The 18,658-nt window shown below is 52.6% G+C and overlaps 1 protein-coding gene across 12 annotated transcripts in view; it reads left to right on the plus strand.

Annotated features, from left to right (window-relative positions):
• The window catches only part of PCBP3 (poly(rC) binding protein 3), a 37,893-nt gene extending 19,662 nt beyond the window's left edge, over positions 1 to 18,231 (plus strand). For 2 of the 12 annotated variants that reach the window (XM_052674753.1, XM_052674754.1), the window contains 7 exons: positions 291 to 365; positions 2,404 to 2,445; positions 4,839 to 4,917; positions 5,551 to 5,610; positions 8,015 to 8,067; positions 10,639 to 10,808; positions 18,064 to 18,215. In XM_052674753.1, the coding sequence (XP_052530713.1) occupies positions 291 to 365; positions 2,404 to 2,445; positions 4,839 to 4,917; positions 5,551 to 5,610; positions 8,015 to 8,067; positions 10,639 to 10,808; positions 18,064 to 18,106 (522 nt within the window). In that variant the 3' untranslated portion in view covers positions 18,107 to 18,215. Of the gene's footprint in view, positions 1 to 290; positions 366 to 2,403; positions 2,446 to 4,838; positions 4,918 to 5,550; positions 5,611 to 8,014; positions 8,068 to 10,638; positions 10,809 to 12,174; positions 13,101 to 18,063 lie in introns of those variants that run through there. The other 10 variants (XM_052674755.1, XM_052674756.1, XM_052674757.1 and 7 more) reach the window with 10 other exon arrangements.
• The last annotated feature ends 427 nt before the right edge of the window (positions 18,232 to 18,658 follow it).

The raw sequence follows: 18,658 nt of genomic DNA on the forward strand, positions 1-18,658 counted from the left end.
AGGTGGGGAAGCTTGACAGGTGTTCCAAGGTGCTGTGCATTGGCAGGGGAACTCCTGAGGGTGTCCTCCTTGTCCACTAAATGCCCATTTCCCCCATGTCTTCCTGTCCAGAGACGCTGTCTGCCCGGTGCGGGTGCTGCTGGCCGTGGCCCCGGAGGCTGTGCTCACCCTGCAGCACAGCACGGGTTGGAAGCCCGTGCTCCGTCGGGTGCTTTCTAATGCTCTTTTTGCTGCTGTTTCAGGAAAGCTGTTCTAATGTTCTCTCTCCCTTTCCTTGTCCCTTTTCCTAGTCCCCACCAAAAGGTGCCACCATTCCCTACCGCCCAAAGCCCGCCTCCACCCCTGTCATTTTTGCAGGTGGTCAGGTAAGAGCCGACCCGCTTGCAGCCTCCACTGCCAACCTCAGCCTTTTACTGCAGCACCAGCCGCTGCCCGTTAGTGCACTCAGGTTTCTTGCCTTCTGACTTGCATGGTGTCATCACATCCGTGTCGCGCCGCAGCAGCCAGACCAAAAGCTCCTTGCAGAACTGCTGGGGACAGGGGCAGGGATGGGCCAGCAGAGAGCATGGTGCCTACAGTGCCCTTAGGATGGAGCTGGGGACAGCACAGAGGCTGTTCTGTATTGGATGAGTCTATCTGTCTACTTAAAATGCTGATTTTGCTCATAGTCGCACCTCTAGGAGCCCTGGCTCAAAAATCAGCTTGATTTTTTATCAGTGTTTGCTGATAGCTGTGCGAGGGGCCATGCACGTGTGAATATTTCCTATTTTCTGGTATTACCAATCTAATTATAAGGAACTTTGCATGTTGCAAATTGGTATCAGGTGGGCCAGGCTCCTTTTAGCCTGATCAGGACTAGGCTGTTCCACTGCTCCATGGGGGGGTCAATCCCTGCCACCAGAAGGGAACTCCTGCTGCCGGAATAAGCCTCACCTGTATCCATGCCATATGGGTATGGACTATGTCATGTCATGCCATGGTAAATCAGGCTAAATCAAGGCTTGCAGTAACTTCTGGCAGCTCTTAGAGGCGACAGCAGACTTCTGTGTGCAGAATAGCCATGTATGCAACATGTGCCTTACGTCTACGTTGAAGCATGTGTTCCCAGTTGTGCCTCTCAGTTAAACTAATGAGCAGTTGATTTCTGTAAAGCATGGCAGGAATGAGCATAAAGCCTGGAGAGCACCATCAGGTTGGCCCACAACCTGACGTGAATTACCTGGTGCCACCTCCTACACCACGCAAGCTGTCTCTTGCTCTCCCACTCCATAACAAAATAGCAGAACAGCAAGCCCAAAGCACAGGCTATCAGGCAGTGTGCTGAGTTAGCACCTCATGGTCATTGCCAGCATCAGGGCAAAGGTTTTGTGCAACCGTGAGCAACCATCCTGGAAAGGAGCTTTGGGTCCAGCTGCCTGGCGAGCAGTACTTCTCAAAAGGGAGAGTAAGGGGCAGCACGCTCCTGCTGCAGGGATGCTGCGGGATGCAGTGGGCACCGTGGGCAGCAGAGCTCATCCCCACCTGCTCCAGTGAGCACTCACTCATAGGACCACCCGGCTCAGTCTGCATCCCCCCAGTTCACCTCCCTGCTTTTCGTTTTGCTGCTTCCAATTAGCGTCTCAAATCAAAAGCCAAAGGCCGAATCAAGCTGCCGGGAAATGCCAGGCTCTCCCTGGCATTAAAGGCCTCATTATTTGTGAAGGATGCAGCACGTGTTCAGGAGGTGTTCCATTTTTTTTCTTTTTTTCCTGGCCATCTTTACTCTCCCTTTATCAAGTGCTATCCATCTCTGAGAGCGTTTCTTTCAGAATCATCTGAATAATGTGGCAAGATGCATCTTGCTAGCTGGTTGAATCAAAAACGTTGGGCACTCTGGTGGCTCTCAGCCCACAGCAGTGCTTATCTTCGGGTTATTTGCAAAAGAGGAGGGATTACTACAGGTGATGGTAATAACAGCAAACTGTCTAGCCAACATCTGCATGGGTTTGCCTGTTGTAAGCCACGGGACGTGTGGCAGCAGCCTCACTGCATGGCTGCAGCAGAGTGCTGAAATGGATGGGAGGTTTGGAGTGGGCTGGGAGCTGTGCACCCTAAAGGATGGCACGGCCTTGCCTGCATTAGGATGCACGTTTAGGCACAGAGGGTGGTGGTGATGCCATCGTGCACCCCTTGCACAGAGCTCTGGCTGCTGAGCACCTTTGCACAGTGAAGCCCGTTGCAGCCTTGCCTTCCTCTTCATACAGCCCTGGGGCGTTTGAAGAGCTGTGTTCTTCTTTGGGAAGAGCCAAAGGATCTCTCTAGGCTGGGAGGGGCTCCCTGCAGCCCCAAACCCAGCAAAGCCCAGGGCTGGCAGGGCTTCACCACCTTCTGCCTCCTCTAACAGCCTCTGTTTTTCCTTTGCAGGCCTACACAATTCAGGGACAATACGCCATTCCACACCCGGATGTGAGTTTTACTTTTGTTTTTTCTTATACCCTGTTATATCACCTGCATGCTACTGTTAGATGACGGAATATTAATATTAGACAATAATATTAATAGCATATTCTCAAAGTAACTGGCCACGTGTAGTCTCTGTAATACCTCAGTAGCCTTTTAACCTGTGAACACACACTTTATTAATTCTGAGGACTTGGCCTGATGCTAAATTGTGCTATCCCTTCATGATGAGACCAACCAGATCACACATTTTGTGCCTCAAAATGATCAAAATGAGCAAAGGAAGGGGAAAAAAAGGAACTTATCTTCTATTTCCCCCTTATCCCAGAGCATCGGTCATCTGATGGCTTGCGGAGATGTCTGGGTGGGATGGGAGCAGCAAGAGCTTTGTCAGAGCCTGGTTTCCTATTTGAAGCAGGGCCGTGTCTCTTCCGTGGGATCCTCATCCAGGTGATGAGGGATGGGAATGTGTTTTGCTCGTGCTGAAATCCCCCCTGCTCATGGCTTATTCTGATACACAACCAAGGGCGGGCGTGGGACCTGCACTGCGTGTGCTGGGGGACGCAGAGGGAAGGGATGGTTTTATAAGACGCTGCTCTTGTGGCGCAGCTCTGTTGGTTTGATTTGGCTCGGGGCTTCTCCTGCCCATTGGGCGAGTTGGATGTTGAGTCATTGCTATACTTCTTCTCCAGGCCAGCAGGCACTGTGAGTACACGCTGCCCACGGCCCCAGCGGGGACAACCTGGTCGTGTGCTTGTTCTGCAAGCTGGGCTGTGTCTGTAGGAGCAGTGACTTCCCCTGCTCGCAGCAGAGGAGCACGGATATCACTCAGTTTTCATGGTTTGGCTGTCTACGTGGTGCCAGGATGTGCGTACTTTGAAGAGCTCGCTGTAATGCTGATCAGAAATATTCTGAATCGTGTGCCTTTCACTTCAGCTCCCCAGAGCAGAAGAGAAACACGGCTGCGTGTTGCAGTGGGTAGATCGCCATGTTCTTGTCCCAGTTTTCCTTTGCAAACCGTGGAAGCAAGTCGTGTTCTCCTTCTTACTATTCCCCTCTGTTTGACAGGAATAAAATGCAGCATAGCACACACAATGCTTTGGAAGTACTTAAGCTTTCATCAGCACTGGCAAAGCAGTGTCTGATCCTTGCTGCTGCACTTTGCCCAGCTCCATGCAGATTTGCTGAGACCTGGAAAAAAAGCCATGCGTGCGAGAGCTGTGCTTGCCAACCCCCCCCTCCTGCAGCCCTCTTGTGAGGATCTGTCATTTTAAATACTGCTCCATAAAGAAACCCATGCTGAAGATAGTTTGGGGGCATTGCCCTCATTCTTGCAACACAGGTCGCTGTGTTTAGCAGACCCTTCCTGCAGACCCGTGACAGCATTTCAAACACCAAAGCTGAAATGCAAGCTCCCGCCCTGGTTTTTCTCCCTCTGGCAAAACCTACACAGACCCAATGGGAGCTTCATCTCCTGGAGGGCTTCAGCATTGCCTGGGGTTGCTAAGAACCATCATCAGAACTATTTCTGATTGTTTGGAGAGCACCATCGTTCCTCAGTTAAGCAGCAGTGAGTGTGATGGAGTGTGGGTGGTGATGGAGATCCCTTCCTGCTCCCCACTGAAGCCGACCTGTCCACCTCCATCCCCCTTCATTTTGTTTGGTTTTAATTTGGAACGGTGACACAGAGCACAAAATGTATTCCCAACAAAATTCTCGCTTCCTGACGGGGCTCCAAAAAGTCCCCATCACAACAAGGGATGCGAGGCTCTGAACTACTGCTGGCCACGGCTGAAGCCCCTGTGCTGCCACGGGGTCATGCTCACAGTGCCCATGTTCCAGGTGGCATCAGCAGCCACACGGGCTGACCATCTCACGGAGACATTTCCTCCCCGGTGCTGGGGAGGTGGTCACAACCAGAGGGGCCATGCATCAGCAGGTGCCCTTCTGCTGGCAGCCAGCAGTGAGCAGCATGCTGCAGACTTGGCAGGGGCTGGAGGTGCTTTGCACAAGGCCATGCTGTTGCCTTAGCAGCTCATCACACACACAGGGGCTGTGTGCTCGTGACAAAAAGCCAGGACATCTATCTGATGGGCTGAGGATGGGCTTCTAGCTAGTATTGTACTTCAGACCCTGGCCAAGCAGTTCTGCAAAAGATTTGGGCTTTATTGCATCTTACCCAGGCCAAGTCCTTCTGTTAATGCTGGTTTCGCCATGTCTCAACATGGCTTCCAATTTTTTGTTAGTTTTTTTTTTTTGTTAGTTTTTTTTTGTTTTGGTTTAGGTTTCTTTTGGTTTGTTTTCTTTCTCCGTTATAATTTCGTTCTTGCTTTCTGGTGTGACTTATTGTACTCTATGACAATAACCTTCTTAGCTCTAATGTCCCTCCTACCCCTCAGCAGTTGACCAAGCTCCACCAGTTGGCTATGCAGCAAACCCCCTTTACTCCCCTTGGACAGACCACCCCCGCTTTCCCTGGTACGTACCCACACGCCCTTTCTAGATATCCTTCTCTTCTTACCTGTAGAGTTTCTCTCTCTTTCAAAAATCGCTGTATCTAACAGAAACAAATAGGAGAAGTGAAGCTGAGGTTGCAGCACCCACGGGGAGAGGCTAGCAGGGAGGTCAGGTAGAAATCTGGGGGATGTGGCAGCGGATAACCATGCATGCCCGCTCTGCTCCCAGCCTTGCTGGCTTTCTGAGCAGAAGGATGAGCCTCCAGCACCACCCTTCCCAGCCAGCATCCCCTGCCATGCACCCATTGCAGCGGGCAGGATGTCCCTGCATCCCGCAGCACCAGCGAGAGATGCTGCCCTGCGGGATGCGGCTGGGGCAGCAGTGAGGAGAGCAATGGGAAGGCGCTGTGGTGCCGGGTGCCGGTGTGGCTCACCAGCCTGGGCTGCAAAAATGCTGCTAAAGGCTTCACGGAGAGCTAGGAAGCAGATATAGAGCACAGGGGATGGCAATGCTGAAAGCTCAGTGGTCGAGATGCTGGATGGAAATGCCTTTTCTGTCCGTATGTTCATCATATTTTGAGCTTCCTAGATGAAGTGACATTGCTTATCTCCTCGAAGGCAAAAGCATTAAATCTGTTTCTTCTTTGCTCTTCAGGAGAAAAGCTGCCCTTACATTCCTCCGAAGAAGCTCAAAATCTGATGGGCCAATCATCAGGTAAAACACAAAGCTACAGGGAAATCAGTAGGCGGCTGCTGAAATATATTTCTGAAGTAGGACTGTGCCACTGTTGTGCTCCTGGATAAATTGTCTTGTTTGTGGAGAAGAGAGCATGTTTCCTGGTGGGCAGTATCGTGCCCTCCATCCCCTCTGTGCAGCATGTCCTAAGAGAAGTACCTGCAGTTTGTTACCTGTTTTTGATGTTTGTGTGTAATGGCCATCTATCTAATGGAAAGACACCAGTGTCACCACCGTTATTCTTCTGTTTAATTTTGCACCAGCTTCATCTAGAAAGCATAGAAAAATACTTGTGGGATTAGCAATAACATGAAATTTTAGCTGTCTCTCGAGTCACTCAGGGATAGCTGCGTTTTTAACGGACCCTGAAGAGCCAAATCACAGCCATCTTGGAGAAATTTCCATTTCAGATGTCCCTGGCGGTTGCAAGGCCATGCGCTGAATGTGCTTTCATACCCCGCTGTTGTTCAGGGAAATCACCCCAAGACCTCCCGGACTTGGGGCACGCTTCCTGCCTGCCTTGAAAGCATCTGGGAACATCACCCAAACACAGACCTTGGAAAGAGACCCAACCAGGTGGTAGCAAAAATAAATGTCGTAATATTGCTCCACGAATCCTTGTCCTCCACACACCCTTCTTTGCCCTTTGCCGTTGCCTGTGGCGCTGATCCTGCCCTAGCCAAGCCTTAGGGGCGGCCCATTCCTGGAGATGCTCAAGACCAGGCTGGATGGGCCTTTTGGCAGCCTGCTCTATGGGAGGATGTTGGACTCCTCAACCAGGAGACAGGAGTTGGGCTCAGTTATCCTTGTGGGTCCCTTCCGACTCGTGATATTCTGTGGTTTTGTGATTCTATGAAACAAGATGTCCCTGACCATGGCAAGGGTTTGGAGCTGGGTGGGCTTTAAGGTCCCTTCCAACCCAGCCTACAATTCTCTGATTCTGTGTCTCCTTGTGTTGCATCCATGGTGACTGCATGTGTGTATCAGAGGGGAAGGAGCCTGTGTGCCAAAATAAGTAATCTCCAGGCTGTAACAACAGCTGTCATGACGCAGAGGGTGATGCAATGCCCCAAAACCCATCTGGGAGAGAATGTGGAAGGCTGGGATGGCATGTGGGAAGAGAAGCACATGCATGAAGGGCATTTAGCATCCGTGGACCCGTCCGCCCTGCTCCTGCTCTCAGTGGTCCAAGGGACGTGGCCGTGGCTCTTCATGGACACCTTGCTGTGACGGTGCCATGCCCAGGCAGGTGTGGGTTCAATACTGAGGCTACTGCTGCCAGGCAGACAGATGGGAGCCCTTCTTCTGTGGCACAGAGGGAAGTGCAGACCAGCAAAACGCAGTCATGGCTCGCAGTAGGTGCTCAATGCTCTCAAGGCAATGACGCATTGCCATGCAGATGCCCCTCTAGTTTTCGTGACCAGGGCTTCAGTGCTGCTGCTGCGTTGTGTCACAGCAGTGTGGCAGTGCCAGTCTTCTGCTGCTCTTTTTCTCCAACCCCCTTAATCTTGCTCTTTGCTGTGATGCAGGCCTTGCAGCCTTTTGGACTCTTGTGCACTGTGTTAAAAGCCTTCCCTGGTTGTTTATATGTCGCATAGATGACTGCAACTCCCTACTAGCTACCAGCCAGCTTCTGTCCCATGGATTAGTATGTCCCTACACCAGCAACGAGGTGATTAACCTGTGAGAAATGCAGGCTCCCACCTGGCTGCAAGACCCGTGCAGCTGCACACACAGGTTGCTCTCCTGGCTCCCTTTGCTACTGCAAAGGTGAGCATCTGTCCTGTCTCAAGAGAAGCTGGGAGGGAGCACTGTGCTGCGCTCACTCCTTGCTGCAGGCAGCACATTTCCATGTAGTTTTGCAGGGAAGCAGGCTCTCCATCTATGTGCTGTTTGCCTTTCCCTGATAGGGTCCATCGGCCTTGACTCCAGGCAGCGTTTACATCTGCAATTCAGCACTTTGTCTGCTGAGCTGCTTTCCTAAGCGAGCTGTGCTCAGGGAGGGCTGGAGGGCACATGGACAGCTCTCCTTCAGGGCTTGGTTTTTCTGTTGCTGTGCAGAGAAGCGTTGCATGGGAAGGGGCTTATCCCACCTATGAGGGCTCCTCTGCAGTGATACTGCAGCCCTGTGCTATGCACACCTTCTTGGAGCCAGTTCTATTGGGGGACAAAGGGTCGAGCGGCACAGGAGAAGGTGGCACCCCGCTCAGATGAGGCAGGTAGAACCATCTTCCTCCTCCTTGTACCAGAGTGTGTGATCCCCTGCCTCTCCCAGCCCCTGAGCAGGACGCAGCCTTTGCAATGTCGACTGCTGCGGGGAAGTACTGGCGACCCGCTGCACTGCTGCTGCGAGCTGTAACCATTTTCCCTTGCATATGCCCAGGTCTGGATGCCAGTCCCCCGGCCAGTACTCATGAACTCACCATTCCCAATGATGTAAGTACCGTGGCGCTTCCTCCACCTGTGCGTGTGTGTGTATGTCCACATATATATATGTATATATATACATATATATGTAAATTGCAGATGTACAGCCTTGTTACATGCATTTAGAGATGCCCCTTCACTGTCTTCACTCATACCTTGTGCACAGCTCCACAGTCTGGTTGTCTGGGGTCATGGAGCACCTCCTGGGCTCTCCTCTGTTGGTAGCTTTCCTAGGGAGAATCCTCCTCCGTGCTCCGTTTTTCCTTCCCAGGTGAACTTAGTGCTCACGAAAAAGGCCCAGCTGATAGCATGGGGAAGGGCAGGGAGCTCTCAAGCCCCAGTGTAATTATTAATATACCACTGGCAGATCTGAGAAGTTTCAGACCTGTCCTTCTGAAAGACGGTGCGTTGTGTTTGGGTACTGGCAGCAGGCAGTGTTCGGGTCTTACAGGTGGAGGCACTGTGGTGAAGTGGTTCTTGTGCTCAGATGTCAGTCAGAAGGAGGTTGGAGTTGCGGTGGTCCCAGCGAGATGCAAAGAGGCTGCTTGGGATGCTCAGATGGGAGGAGGTGAGATGGAGAGTCCAGGCAGGCAGCACCTGGACCCGTGGTCTCGCTTGCTTCTGGACTGGTTGCTATGGAATGAAAACCAGCTTGTGCTCAGTGGAAAGTGGAGAAATGATGTCGTGATTTGGTCCCCATCACCATCACCTACCAGTCCATCATTCTCAGAGGTTTCTGGATGGGGTCTGGAGGCTGTTTGCTTTTCTTCTTCCTGTTTAACAGGCTTTTGTCATCCTAGTGAGGAAGCCTGGGGGAGCCCAGCTCTGGCAGTGTTGGTAGTATTGGGTGACCCCTGAAAAGGAGCCTTTCCTTCCTTTTAGCACATGGAGCAACCTGCCATGGGACATAGGACCACTGGGAGCACTTGCTAAAAGCCTGGCTAACATCAGAGCTGTGGGGTGTTGGTGTCACAGCCTGCATCTCCTTCCCATCTGCTGGAAGTGCCTCCTGTTGCTTTGATGGCTCTGAAATTCCTGCTGTTACCTTCTCTGGAAAAAGAGAACAGTCTTGTCTGTCTCAGAGCGAAGCACCCACTGGCAGGTTTGGGCAGTGCAGAGCAGACCACAGTTGCGCTGCAGAGAAAGGAGAGTTTGAGTGAATCTTGGGATGAAATCCAGCTTGTCACTCCCATGACTGTCAGAAGCTTGAACACTGTGCAAGAGAAGCTTAGATTCTGCTGGAAGTCTCTCTGAAGGTCTGGCTGGAGGTCTGGCTCTCCATGATCCTCCAGCAGGTTCACAGCTGCATGTATGTCTGTTTGCTGAAGCACCTCGAGGCTCTCTGAGCTATTTCTGAAGACCTGGATGGGTGGCTGTTGGGCTGAATATCACACAGCAGCCCTGGAAACAGCAGATCTTTCCAGTTCTGTGATGGGTGTGCGTTCAGATCCCTTAGCCTTCACTCCAGGCAGTGATGAGAAGGACATGGCTGGAGGTAGCTCTTGCTTTGGGGAGCTAAGAACCCGTCACCGTGGGCTGACAATGAAGCTTTCTTTAGGACTTGCAGAAGGAAATCTTTTGGAACAGCATGGTGCACGACAGCATCATCACTCAGGAAAACTGCAGGTCATTTCTGTGCTCTTCCTAACCCTCTTCTTTGCTGGAAGCTCTGAGTCCTTGGTGAGAGAGCTGCAGTGAAGTCATCCACCCAGAACATCTGACAGCAGGACCAGCAAGCATTTGGAGCAGTGATTGTCTCCCTTTGTACAGCCAGTGACAAAAGTCCAGCAGCCGATGAGAACATCCCACAGATTTCCTGGGTATAACCGTGGAAGGGCATTCAAATGCTGATGGCCAGACGGGATGGGTTGGATATCAGGAGAAGGTTCTTTACTGGAGGGTGATAAGGCATGGAACAGGCTCCCCATAGAAGTGATCATGATACCGAACTTGCGGGACTTCAAGAAGCATCTGAACAACGCTCTCAGACGTATGGTCTGATTTCTGGGTGGTGCTGTGTGGAGTCAGGAGTTGGACTCAATGATCCTTGTAAGTCCCTTCCAACTCAGGAAGTTCTGTGATTCAGTGACACTCAGCAACACCTCGTGCCTGTGTTGGAAAAGCTGCATGCCTTCATGTGCCTTACCCAGCTATGGTGGTGCCTGAGGGACCCCTGGTTTGGTGCACAAATACTTGAGAGCAAGGATGAAGACACCCTCAGGGACCACTGAGAAAATTCACACTTCTTTATGGCTCTAAGGAAAACTAATTAATTTTGAAAGAGCATGGAAGACATTTTGCAATAGAATTCTTCTGTCCTGCAGCATCTTTCTAGGGCAGTGAGGGAGATGCCAAGAGTGCAGAGGTCAGGATGAGTGAGCGATGCTAGCAGCGAGTGGCTGGGGGACGCCTGGGGCCGGGCTGATCCTAAGAGCCCTGTGCCCATGTTCAGGTTGGGTCTCCTCGTTTCGTGAGCACTGAGGTCACGGTGTCTCCAGGCAGGGCAAGGAAGGTTCCGGCCGCGCGGTCGTGCTCGCGTCCTGCGCTTCTTCACGCCATCCCCCCGCGCTTTCTTTCTAGCTAATAGGCTGCATAATCGGACGCCAAGGGACCAAAATCAATGAAATTCGGCAGATGTCTGGAGCACAGATCAAAATCGCCAACGCTACGGAAGGGTCATCGGAGCGCCAAATCACCATCACAGGAACCCCCGCCAACATCAGCCTCGCTCAGTACCTCATCAACGCCAGGTGAGACCCGGTGGCGGGACGGCTGCCACCCTCACTCCAGGAGGGTTTTGCTCATAGCAGGGCAAAGTCGCCGTCTTCCCCACCGAGGAGGTAGCGCTGGGGCAGGGCACGGAGACGGATCTGGTCTGGTGGCGGGAAGGCGTATTTTGGGACCTTGCTGTGAAACCAGCCCTCTCTCGCTACCTCCTCGGAGCCTCTCCCACGCGCTTCCAGGCCTCCACCAATGCTTTCCTCCATCGAATGAAGTCAACCAAGCAGTCGAATAAACAGCAGACATGGGAATGGCCTGATCGCTTCCTTTCCATCTCCCGGCAGTGCAGCATGGCAGGGCTGGGGATGCTGCAAGTTGGGCTGCGCGCGGGGCTGCCGGCCAAGGAGCCATCAGGGCAGCTGGGTGGGCCAGGTGGGCAAGTGGCCCATGAGCAGGGGGGCATCTGGCTGGCTTCGTGCTGTCTCTCAAGGCCATCCATCCGTCTGTCCATCTGTTCATGCTGTTGCTGGCAAGAAGAAGGGGTGAGGGCAGGGGAGTGCTGGCAAGGTGTGCGCAGGCTGTACCCCTCCTTGCACCCACCCCACCTCTGCCCCGACCTGCAGCAGGCTCCGTCACCCCTTCCTCCCCGCTGCCCAGCCCCACGACACCTCCCCACCGCCTCCTGAAGAAGGAGAGAAAAGAAAACAGAGCGGCTCTGTCATTGGAAAGGGCTGTCCAAGCCACGGCTCATGCCATGGCAAAAGCAGAGATGGAGGGTGACCTGGTTGAGGGGAAAGATGGGACACAGCTTGGCCTCTCCCTCAGTTTGTAAAGGCAGAGCAAATGAAGGCACCAAGGGAGTTGTAGGTGATATGCCAATGGGACAAGGACGCTGGGACTGATGCTTGCACCTGGTAGGAAGGATTTTGGTAGAAGCCATGTGCTGGGACATCTCCTGCCAGCACCTTTTGTGCACGGCACCTCTGCTAGGGGCATTCAGTGAGGGTCTTCAGCATCTGTGCTTGAGCATCCTGAACTGTCCATAGCGCTCCATGTGCTCGGGCCACCAGGCCTAAGACTGGTGACCTTCTGCCATAAACTGTGACATCTCCACAGTCTGTGAACCTCCTGAGCACCACCTGAGAAATCCATTGAGACACCAAGCAGTGGGAGAGAATTATCACTGACCCTCTAGTTCAAGGTAGGGACAGGGTGATTGGAGAGAGTGGATTTGTCTGCACCACTCTGAGCCCGCGGGCGCCTCACAGGCATCCCGTGGGCCGTAAGCAGGAGAGACAGTGCTGCCCCACAGGATCTGTGTTTTCTTTTCTACTCCGTTGATTAAGCGCTTGTTTTTGTCTCCCCCGCCCCTCTCTCTGCCCCTGTCTATTCTAGGCTGACGTCTGAGGTCACTGGAATGGGCGCACTCTAATTTCCACCCACCATCCTCCACTCCGCACCACCCGACCCTCTCCAGCCAAGGGCACTCCACCCAGCCTGTACAACCTATACATTTACCGTCTTCCCCTTACCTCCACAGATACTCTTTTCTTTACTAACAGATATATATATATATATATAAATACACACGCATAAGCACCCACTGGAACGTTTCTTTATGACCTCCTTACTGTGCTCCTGAGATCGCTCCTGAACTCTTTGGTTATGGTCCTTGTTTTCAGCGTATGGTGTAATTACTTCATCTTCTTTCCAGGGGGGTCAGGGAGAGGGGGTTTCACTGGTGTGACTCAAGAAGACACCGGGTCTCCAGCGTCAGTGTAGTGTAGCTACTGAAAGGTTTGCGTTGACGTTGGCTGTTGTTGCTGTAGCCTATGGCCCCGTGACACCATCCAGAGCTGTGCTCGCTGCCCTCCCCTGGTCTCCCCAGTGCTCCCCCTGCGTTTGCTTCACCCCCTGACCTCCCCTTGCCGCCTCATGCCCCTTCCCCAAGGATAAGGTATAGTTTTTCACCCCTGTGTTGTTTTGGAAGCAGAATGTGTGGGAGCCAAGCCTACGTGCATGCATGGGTTCACGCACAGATGTCTCTCTTTGCAACATGGCAGGGTCCAGACAAGCCATTTTTAATACTCGAGGAAGGGAATCTCACTCTCTCTCTCACACAAACACACATACACAAAATTCCCTTTTTGTAACGAGCAACTGGATGCAGGAAGAATTCAGCTGTACAGGATTCACACCCCCAGGGGCAAATGAAAGCACTCTTTGACAATCCCCACAAGCAACCTTTGGACAATAGCTCAGGAAGATCTGTGAGCCAGCCGTGTTTGTCAGTGTTTGTGTTCAATAAATGTCTGTGCAGCTCTGCTAACAACAGGCTTTGACTGTTCTTCTCCTGGGCCACCCCACCGTTCCCAGTGCCATCCTTCCCTCTGCATCCTTCTCCATCCAGCAGCTCAGAGGGAAGGAGGGGGGGGTGTGCAAAACCTATCCGTTATGATTATTTCATTTATGAAAAGTGGGTGATGCACTTCCTGAGCGATCCTAGGCTTTCTTTTTTACCAGGGAGGGTACTTGGCTTGCACAGTGTTTGGTTTTCCAAACCAAATTATGCCTATCCTTACGGCTATGCTCGTGGTTATGATTATGGTTATGGTAATGGTAGGAAAACAAATATCTCACCACCCTCTTGTCTGAACAGATCCGCTGTGTCTGTGCCCCAAGCCCTTCCCCTGCCTTCTGCTTCCTGGCTTTACATCTCTCTATTGCCACTCGAAAGTGGAAACAAATATATTTTCCATCAGTCGATCTCCTCCTGTGTAAAATATGTGTCACTCATTTCCCCCACATTGCAACCACTGCAATACATTTCTGCACTGTGACACATGGGAAATATATTGCTCCTCCTGGCAAGCCCCAGGGCTGGATGCCTTGTCCCTCTCTCCATCCTGCAGAGCCTCCCCTGGGCAGGGCGGGGGGCACGGGCAGCAGCATGGCAGATGCTCCTGGACAGGAGGACGCGGGCGCTTTGGGCACAGCTGATGGGGTCAGATGGAGCCTCTGTGTGCAGATGCCAGAGCTGCAGCCAGTGCTGTCATTAAGGTGCTGTCCTCAAGGACAGACGCTTTGCCCAGGGACCAATGGTTCCTGCAGACCGAGGCTGTTCTGGATCCGCGCTCAACCCCACGTGAGCCCGTGGTGACATCCTCTGCCTGGACCATCCCTGCCAGGAGTCCTGATCCTCCAGTTCCATCAGAATTCTGCTTTTTGCTTTGATACAGGCTGCTGTTTTGTTTTAGCTATCTGAAGATGACCTACAACAGAGAAAGCTGTCAGAGAAGCTGTGGCTGGGAAATGCTGTGCTCTTGCTAATGAAGCTGGGGATTTCTCAGAAACTGGGAGTACAGAAAATAGCAAATCCAGGCTGGGGTCCTTCAAAGCTTGTTCTGCTGCTCGGGGACCCATCCTCAAGGGAGAGGGGCACAGCCTTTTCTCCTACGCATTCAGGCTTCAGCGAGTATGGCAATGGAGCTGAGCCCTCGCCGGGTTATTTTGCAAAGAGAAACAGCAACAACAAATCAAAAAAACTAATTTTAATGGGAATCTAGCTGCTTGTCCGTTGTTATTTATCTGGGCTTGAGCAAGGCCTGGAGAAAAAGCTGATTAAACAACAGTTGCAGTATCTGCTGGGAATATGCTGATGACAGCAATGATAGCAACAGAATCATAAGGAATGCATTAAACTCTTCCTTGGTGCAACTCAAATGAAGATGGCATGAAGATTGTCTGTTTTCTTTGGAGGAAGTCGCAGCGTTTCACTTTACTTGTGAGATGTCCCACTTCTACATTTAATAGGAACTCAGAGTGCTGCAGAGAACACCCGTCAGAGTGTTGCACCCACAGCCATGTCAGTGGGAGAAACATATGCACATCTTTAATACTGAAGTGAACACTCAGGACGATGTGAATGTCACGGTTAATTAACAGAAGAGCTTTAATGCACCGCTCGCCTCTCTCAAAGCGATGCGCTTTATCCAGACAGAATGATTCAACATTTTTGGAAGCATCTGGCTCAGTGAAACTCTTTGGGACTGTATTATTTTGTGAGAAACTGGGATTTTGGCAGGAAAGAATTGGTGCAATGCCTCATCCTGCTCCAAACCCCGGAGTGCGGTGGGGCTGCAGACCAAATTCAGCCCCTATGATGTCTCATATCCACCCCAAGCCATGCTCCCAAAATTGTGCTGGGAGTATTGCTGTGTGCATTTTTCTAGATTTTATTTGCAAAAGGTTTTTTTTTTTTTTGCAAAAAAGTGCATAAACAGAGTTGAAAGAGTAGATCGTTTCCCCTAAGGGAAAGTGACTTTCACTGGAGAGGCTCTTTAAATTGAAATTATTCTCATTTAATTGTAATTCAGATGTTGCTTTTTTTTTTCTTGTATTGCTGCTAGTCATTTTTAATTATGCTAATTTCAAACTTATGGCTTATGGAAAGGGTAATTTTCCCCGCAGAGGCAGGATTTCCAGTGGAAAGGACGAGCCCTTGTTCTCTCTTTGCTCCCGCAGTCGCTAGATGTCCCTCTTGCCCCGCGAACCCTGCTCCAATCTCACGGCTTGACCCGGCCTCTCTGAACGATGTGCATTGTCTGACCCTCCCTCCACTCAAGCACACATCCGTCCGTCCGAGCATCCATCCATCCGTCCATCCACCCCCTATTCATTCACCCACCCATCTACCGATCCATCCATCCACCCACCCATCCATCAATTCGTCCATCCATCCATTCCATGGACTGTAATATTTTTTGTACCCTAATGGAAAAGCACAACGTTTGTAAAAACCCAAGATATGGACAATATTTTGATGTTTCAATGGGTAATGATGTCACGCTAAAAAAAAAATGATAGGCTTATATTGGATATTAGAAAATGCTCCCTGTGAGGTTGGTGAGGCCCTGGCACAGCTGTTCAGAGAAGCTGTGGATGCCCCATCCTTCACAGTGCTCAGGCCAGGTTGGATGGGGCTTCGGGCAGCCAACTCTGGGAAGTGTCCCTGCCCATGGCAGGGGTTGGGGCTGGATGAGTTTCAGTGTCTTTTCCAAGCCAGTCTGTGATTCTGTGGTTCTGTGATTCTGTGTGCATGCTCACAGCCCCTTCCCACCTGGGGATGTTGGCTCCTCATGCTATGCTATGGGGAAGGACACGTGAGAAGCATGTGTTGATGGCCAGCAGTGTTTCCTGCAGTGGCAATCAGTGCAGCTGCCCAGCAGGAGACCAGCACCATGTCCCAGTGCAGGATTGGTCCCACCAACACTGGGACCTTCCAGACCCTGGTCTGTTGGGGCACATGTGTGGCCAGGCTGGCACCAGCTCTGGGTCTGCTGGCCTCAGGTCCTAACACACGCTCTTCTTACACCACTTGCACCAAGGGAAGAGGCTCCCAGCACATAGCCTCAAGCTGCAGCTGGCCTGACAAAGCAGATTTGATCTCGCTGGCCTGGCGTTTTGCAACAGAAGGACGTTTTCCAGAGAAGGTCCCCAGTGGCCCCAGACTCCTCCAGTGGCAGCTGGCGCCGGCACAGAGCTCAAATGGAAGGACGTGCAGGAAGGTCAGGGTCTGAGTCCAATTTCCCTGCTCCCATGTTCAGTTGCAAAGATCTGCTGAGAGGGTTATTTTTGCTAAGAAAAAAAAAAAGGAAGAAAGAAAAGAAAAGAAAAAGAAAAAAACGCAGCTGTGGATCTTAATCCACCGTGCTGTGCACGGAGCCCGAGGCCTCCATCCAAAGGGTAACGTGGCAGTGACTTTGAGGAAGTACTGAATGTACCAGATGTGTGGCTCCTCCAGTGCCAGATGTGCGCCTCCCCCGCCCCAGCCCCGCGCCGAGGAACAAGCGGTGCCGAATCACCCTGAAAGCATCCTGCAGACTAAACCTCGCCAAGCGTGGAGCTGGAGCGGCTCTGGATTCCCACAGCCGTGTTCGTGTGGCTCAGAGCAGGGATGCCCCTTCCCAGAACACGCACTGGCGCCTGATCTGCACGCAGGGAGCAGACCCAGCTGGGTGACACGGGGTGAGCCGTGCCCTGTACCCAGCCTCAGCCTGCTACTGATGTACCAAGGCGCATGCTGCTTCTATAAGGAGCTGCTTTGATTTCGGAAGGGAATGCTGGGCTGTGCGTGCCTGAAATGCTCCCCGAGCACTGCATTCTGCCTCCCTGCAGGCAGCGTCTCAGCAGGAATGTTTGCTTTTGGAAGCGGTCCTTTGTCTGAATGCATGTGTGTCTGCAGCAGAGAGCAGGCCAGAACCGGGAAAGGGGATTTATGCTGATTGGTTCTGGAGCCTGGTTGCATTCTGCCCCTCTTAATGAGCCCTGGGGTGCCTTGGGGTGGTGCAGCCATCACGGTACAGCAAGCTGGGCTGGGAGGCTGGAGCAGCATCACCCTGAACCCAGGGTTGCAGCCACTGCTGGCATCAATCTAGGATGGCAATCCAACAGGATTTTCTCAGGCAAAGGGAAATGGGGCAGCTCTAAGAGGAGTATGCCCCAAATTTTTCCCTCAGTGGGTTGTTTGGAGTGGTCCTTCTGGGAAGAGTTGTTCTGGGGGGGATAAGGAGCAGCCATCCAGTTGCTAGTTCCTGCTGTAGGCAGTGCTGTGTCCTGGGGATGTCTGCATGTGCAGCTCAGCACAGAGCCCTGCTCCTGCCTCCCACGTGGGAGTGCTGTGCTGTAAAAAGGCAGTTAAAAAGGCAGCACTTTGAGCCCTGAGAAACTTAAGACCCTGCTTAAAACCAGTTTCCAGTTACACACAAATGCTGCTTCTTCTCTTGCCTTGAGTAGATTTCTTTACCTGTATGCAGTGCTATGATCTCAAGGTGTGCAGGATGGCGCAGCACATTTCCAAGCACAACCAGAGCAGGGCAGGCTGTGCCACACCGAACACAAAACCCATCCCCGTGTGCCTCTGCTCACCATTTACCAACCCAAACAACATGTGAAAACGATGCAAAGGATGGGATGTGGGCAGCAGGGAGGTGCTCTACACGGGGACCGTGCCCCACTTCCATCGGTAGGGGTGGGCAGGGTGCATGGATGGTAGGCTCTGAAACCAGGGGAGAGCAGCCCCAGCAGGCATGGCGGTGCAGAGAGGTGTGTGCTAGTGCTCCCTGGTGCTGAGCACAGGTGGGTGATGTCAGCACAGTGCTCGGGACGTTGGGGCAACCTGCGGGGCCCTGGGACCGTGCAGCACTTGTGGGGTGTTTCTGGGAGGAGGAGGAGGAGAAGTAGATGCCAGCCTGGGCCTGACCATCTCCTTTGGTTGGCCTCTAGCTTTCCAGATCCAGAGCCCCACGGGAGGACCTTCCCTGCGTGACCAGCTGCAGCAGCTCGCACCCACGGTGCCCACGGTGCCCCGGCGCTACCTGCTTCTGCCATCAGCCTCATCTCTCCACCCCTTGGCCTCCTTCTGCTTTATAATGTATTCTGTGGCTTTTATGTGCAAATGCAATAAAGCTCTCGCTGATTGTGGTCCCGGCTGGTTGCTTACCGAGGGAACGCCGTGGGGCAGCAGGAGTCCCCGCAGCCCCTGGAAGGGTTAAAGTGAAGCTCATCCCACGCAGCCCACGCATCAGCTGGAAAAAGCTGCTCAGTGCGCTGGCTGTGCTCAGCATCGGGAAACAATCACGCGCAGCAGCCGGGCTTCCAGGAGGGGAAGGGGAGCGGGGCGGGGGGAGAACCCTGAAGCGAACCCAGAGCCCTCCCAAAAAGCAGCAAAGGCCAGGATTCATTACCCGCCGGGAGACGTGTTTATAGCAAATGTGAGTCACCGCCGGGGCCGGGCTGTTGGGGTGGGTGCGTGCTGCCCATCCGGCCCCGCACAATGGCAGCTCTCAGACCGGCTGCCCCACGCCACGCTCCAGCAGCT

The sequence above is a fragment of the Tympanuchus pallidicinctus genome, unplaced genomic scaffold, assembly GCF_026119805.1.
Source record: "Tympanuchus pallidicinctus isolate F22 unplaced genomic scaffold, pur_lepc_1.0 scaffold15, whole genome shotgun sequence".
In the NCBI taxonomy this organism is placed as follows: domain Eukaryota; kingdom Metazoa; phylum Chordata; class Aves; order Galliformes; family Phasianidae; genus Tympanuchus; species Tympanuchus pallidicinctus.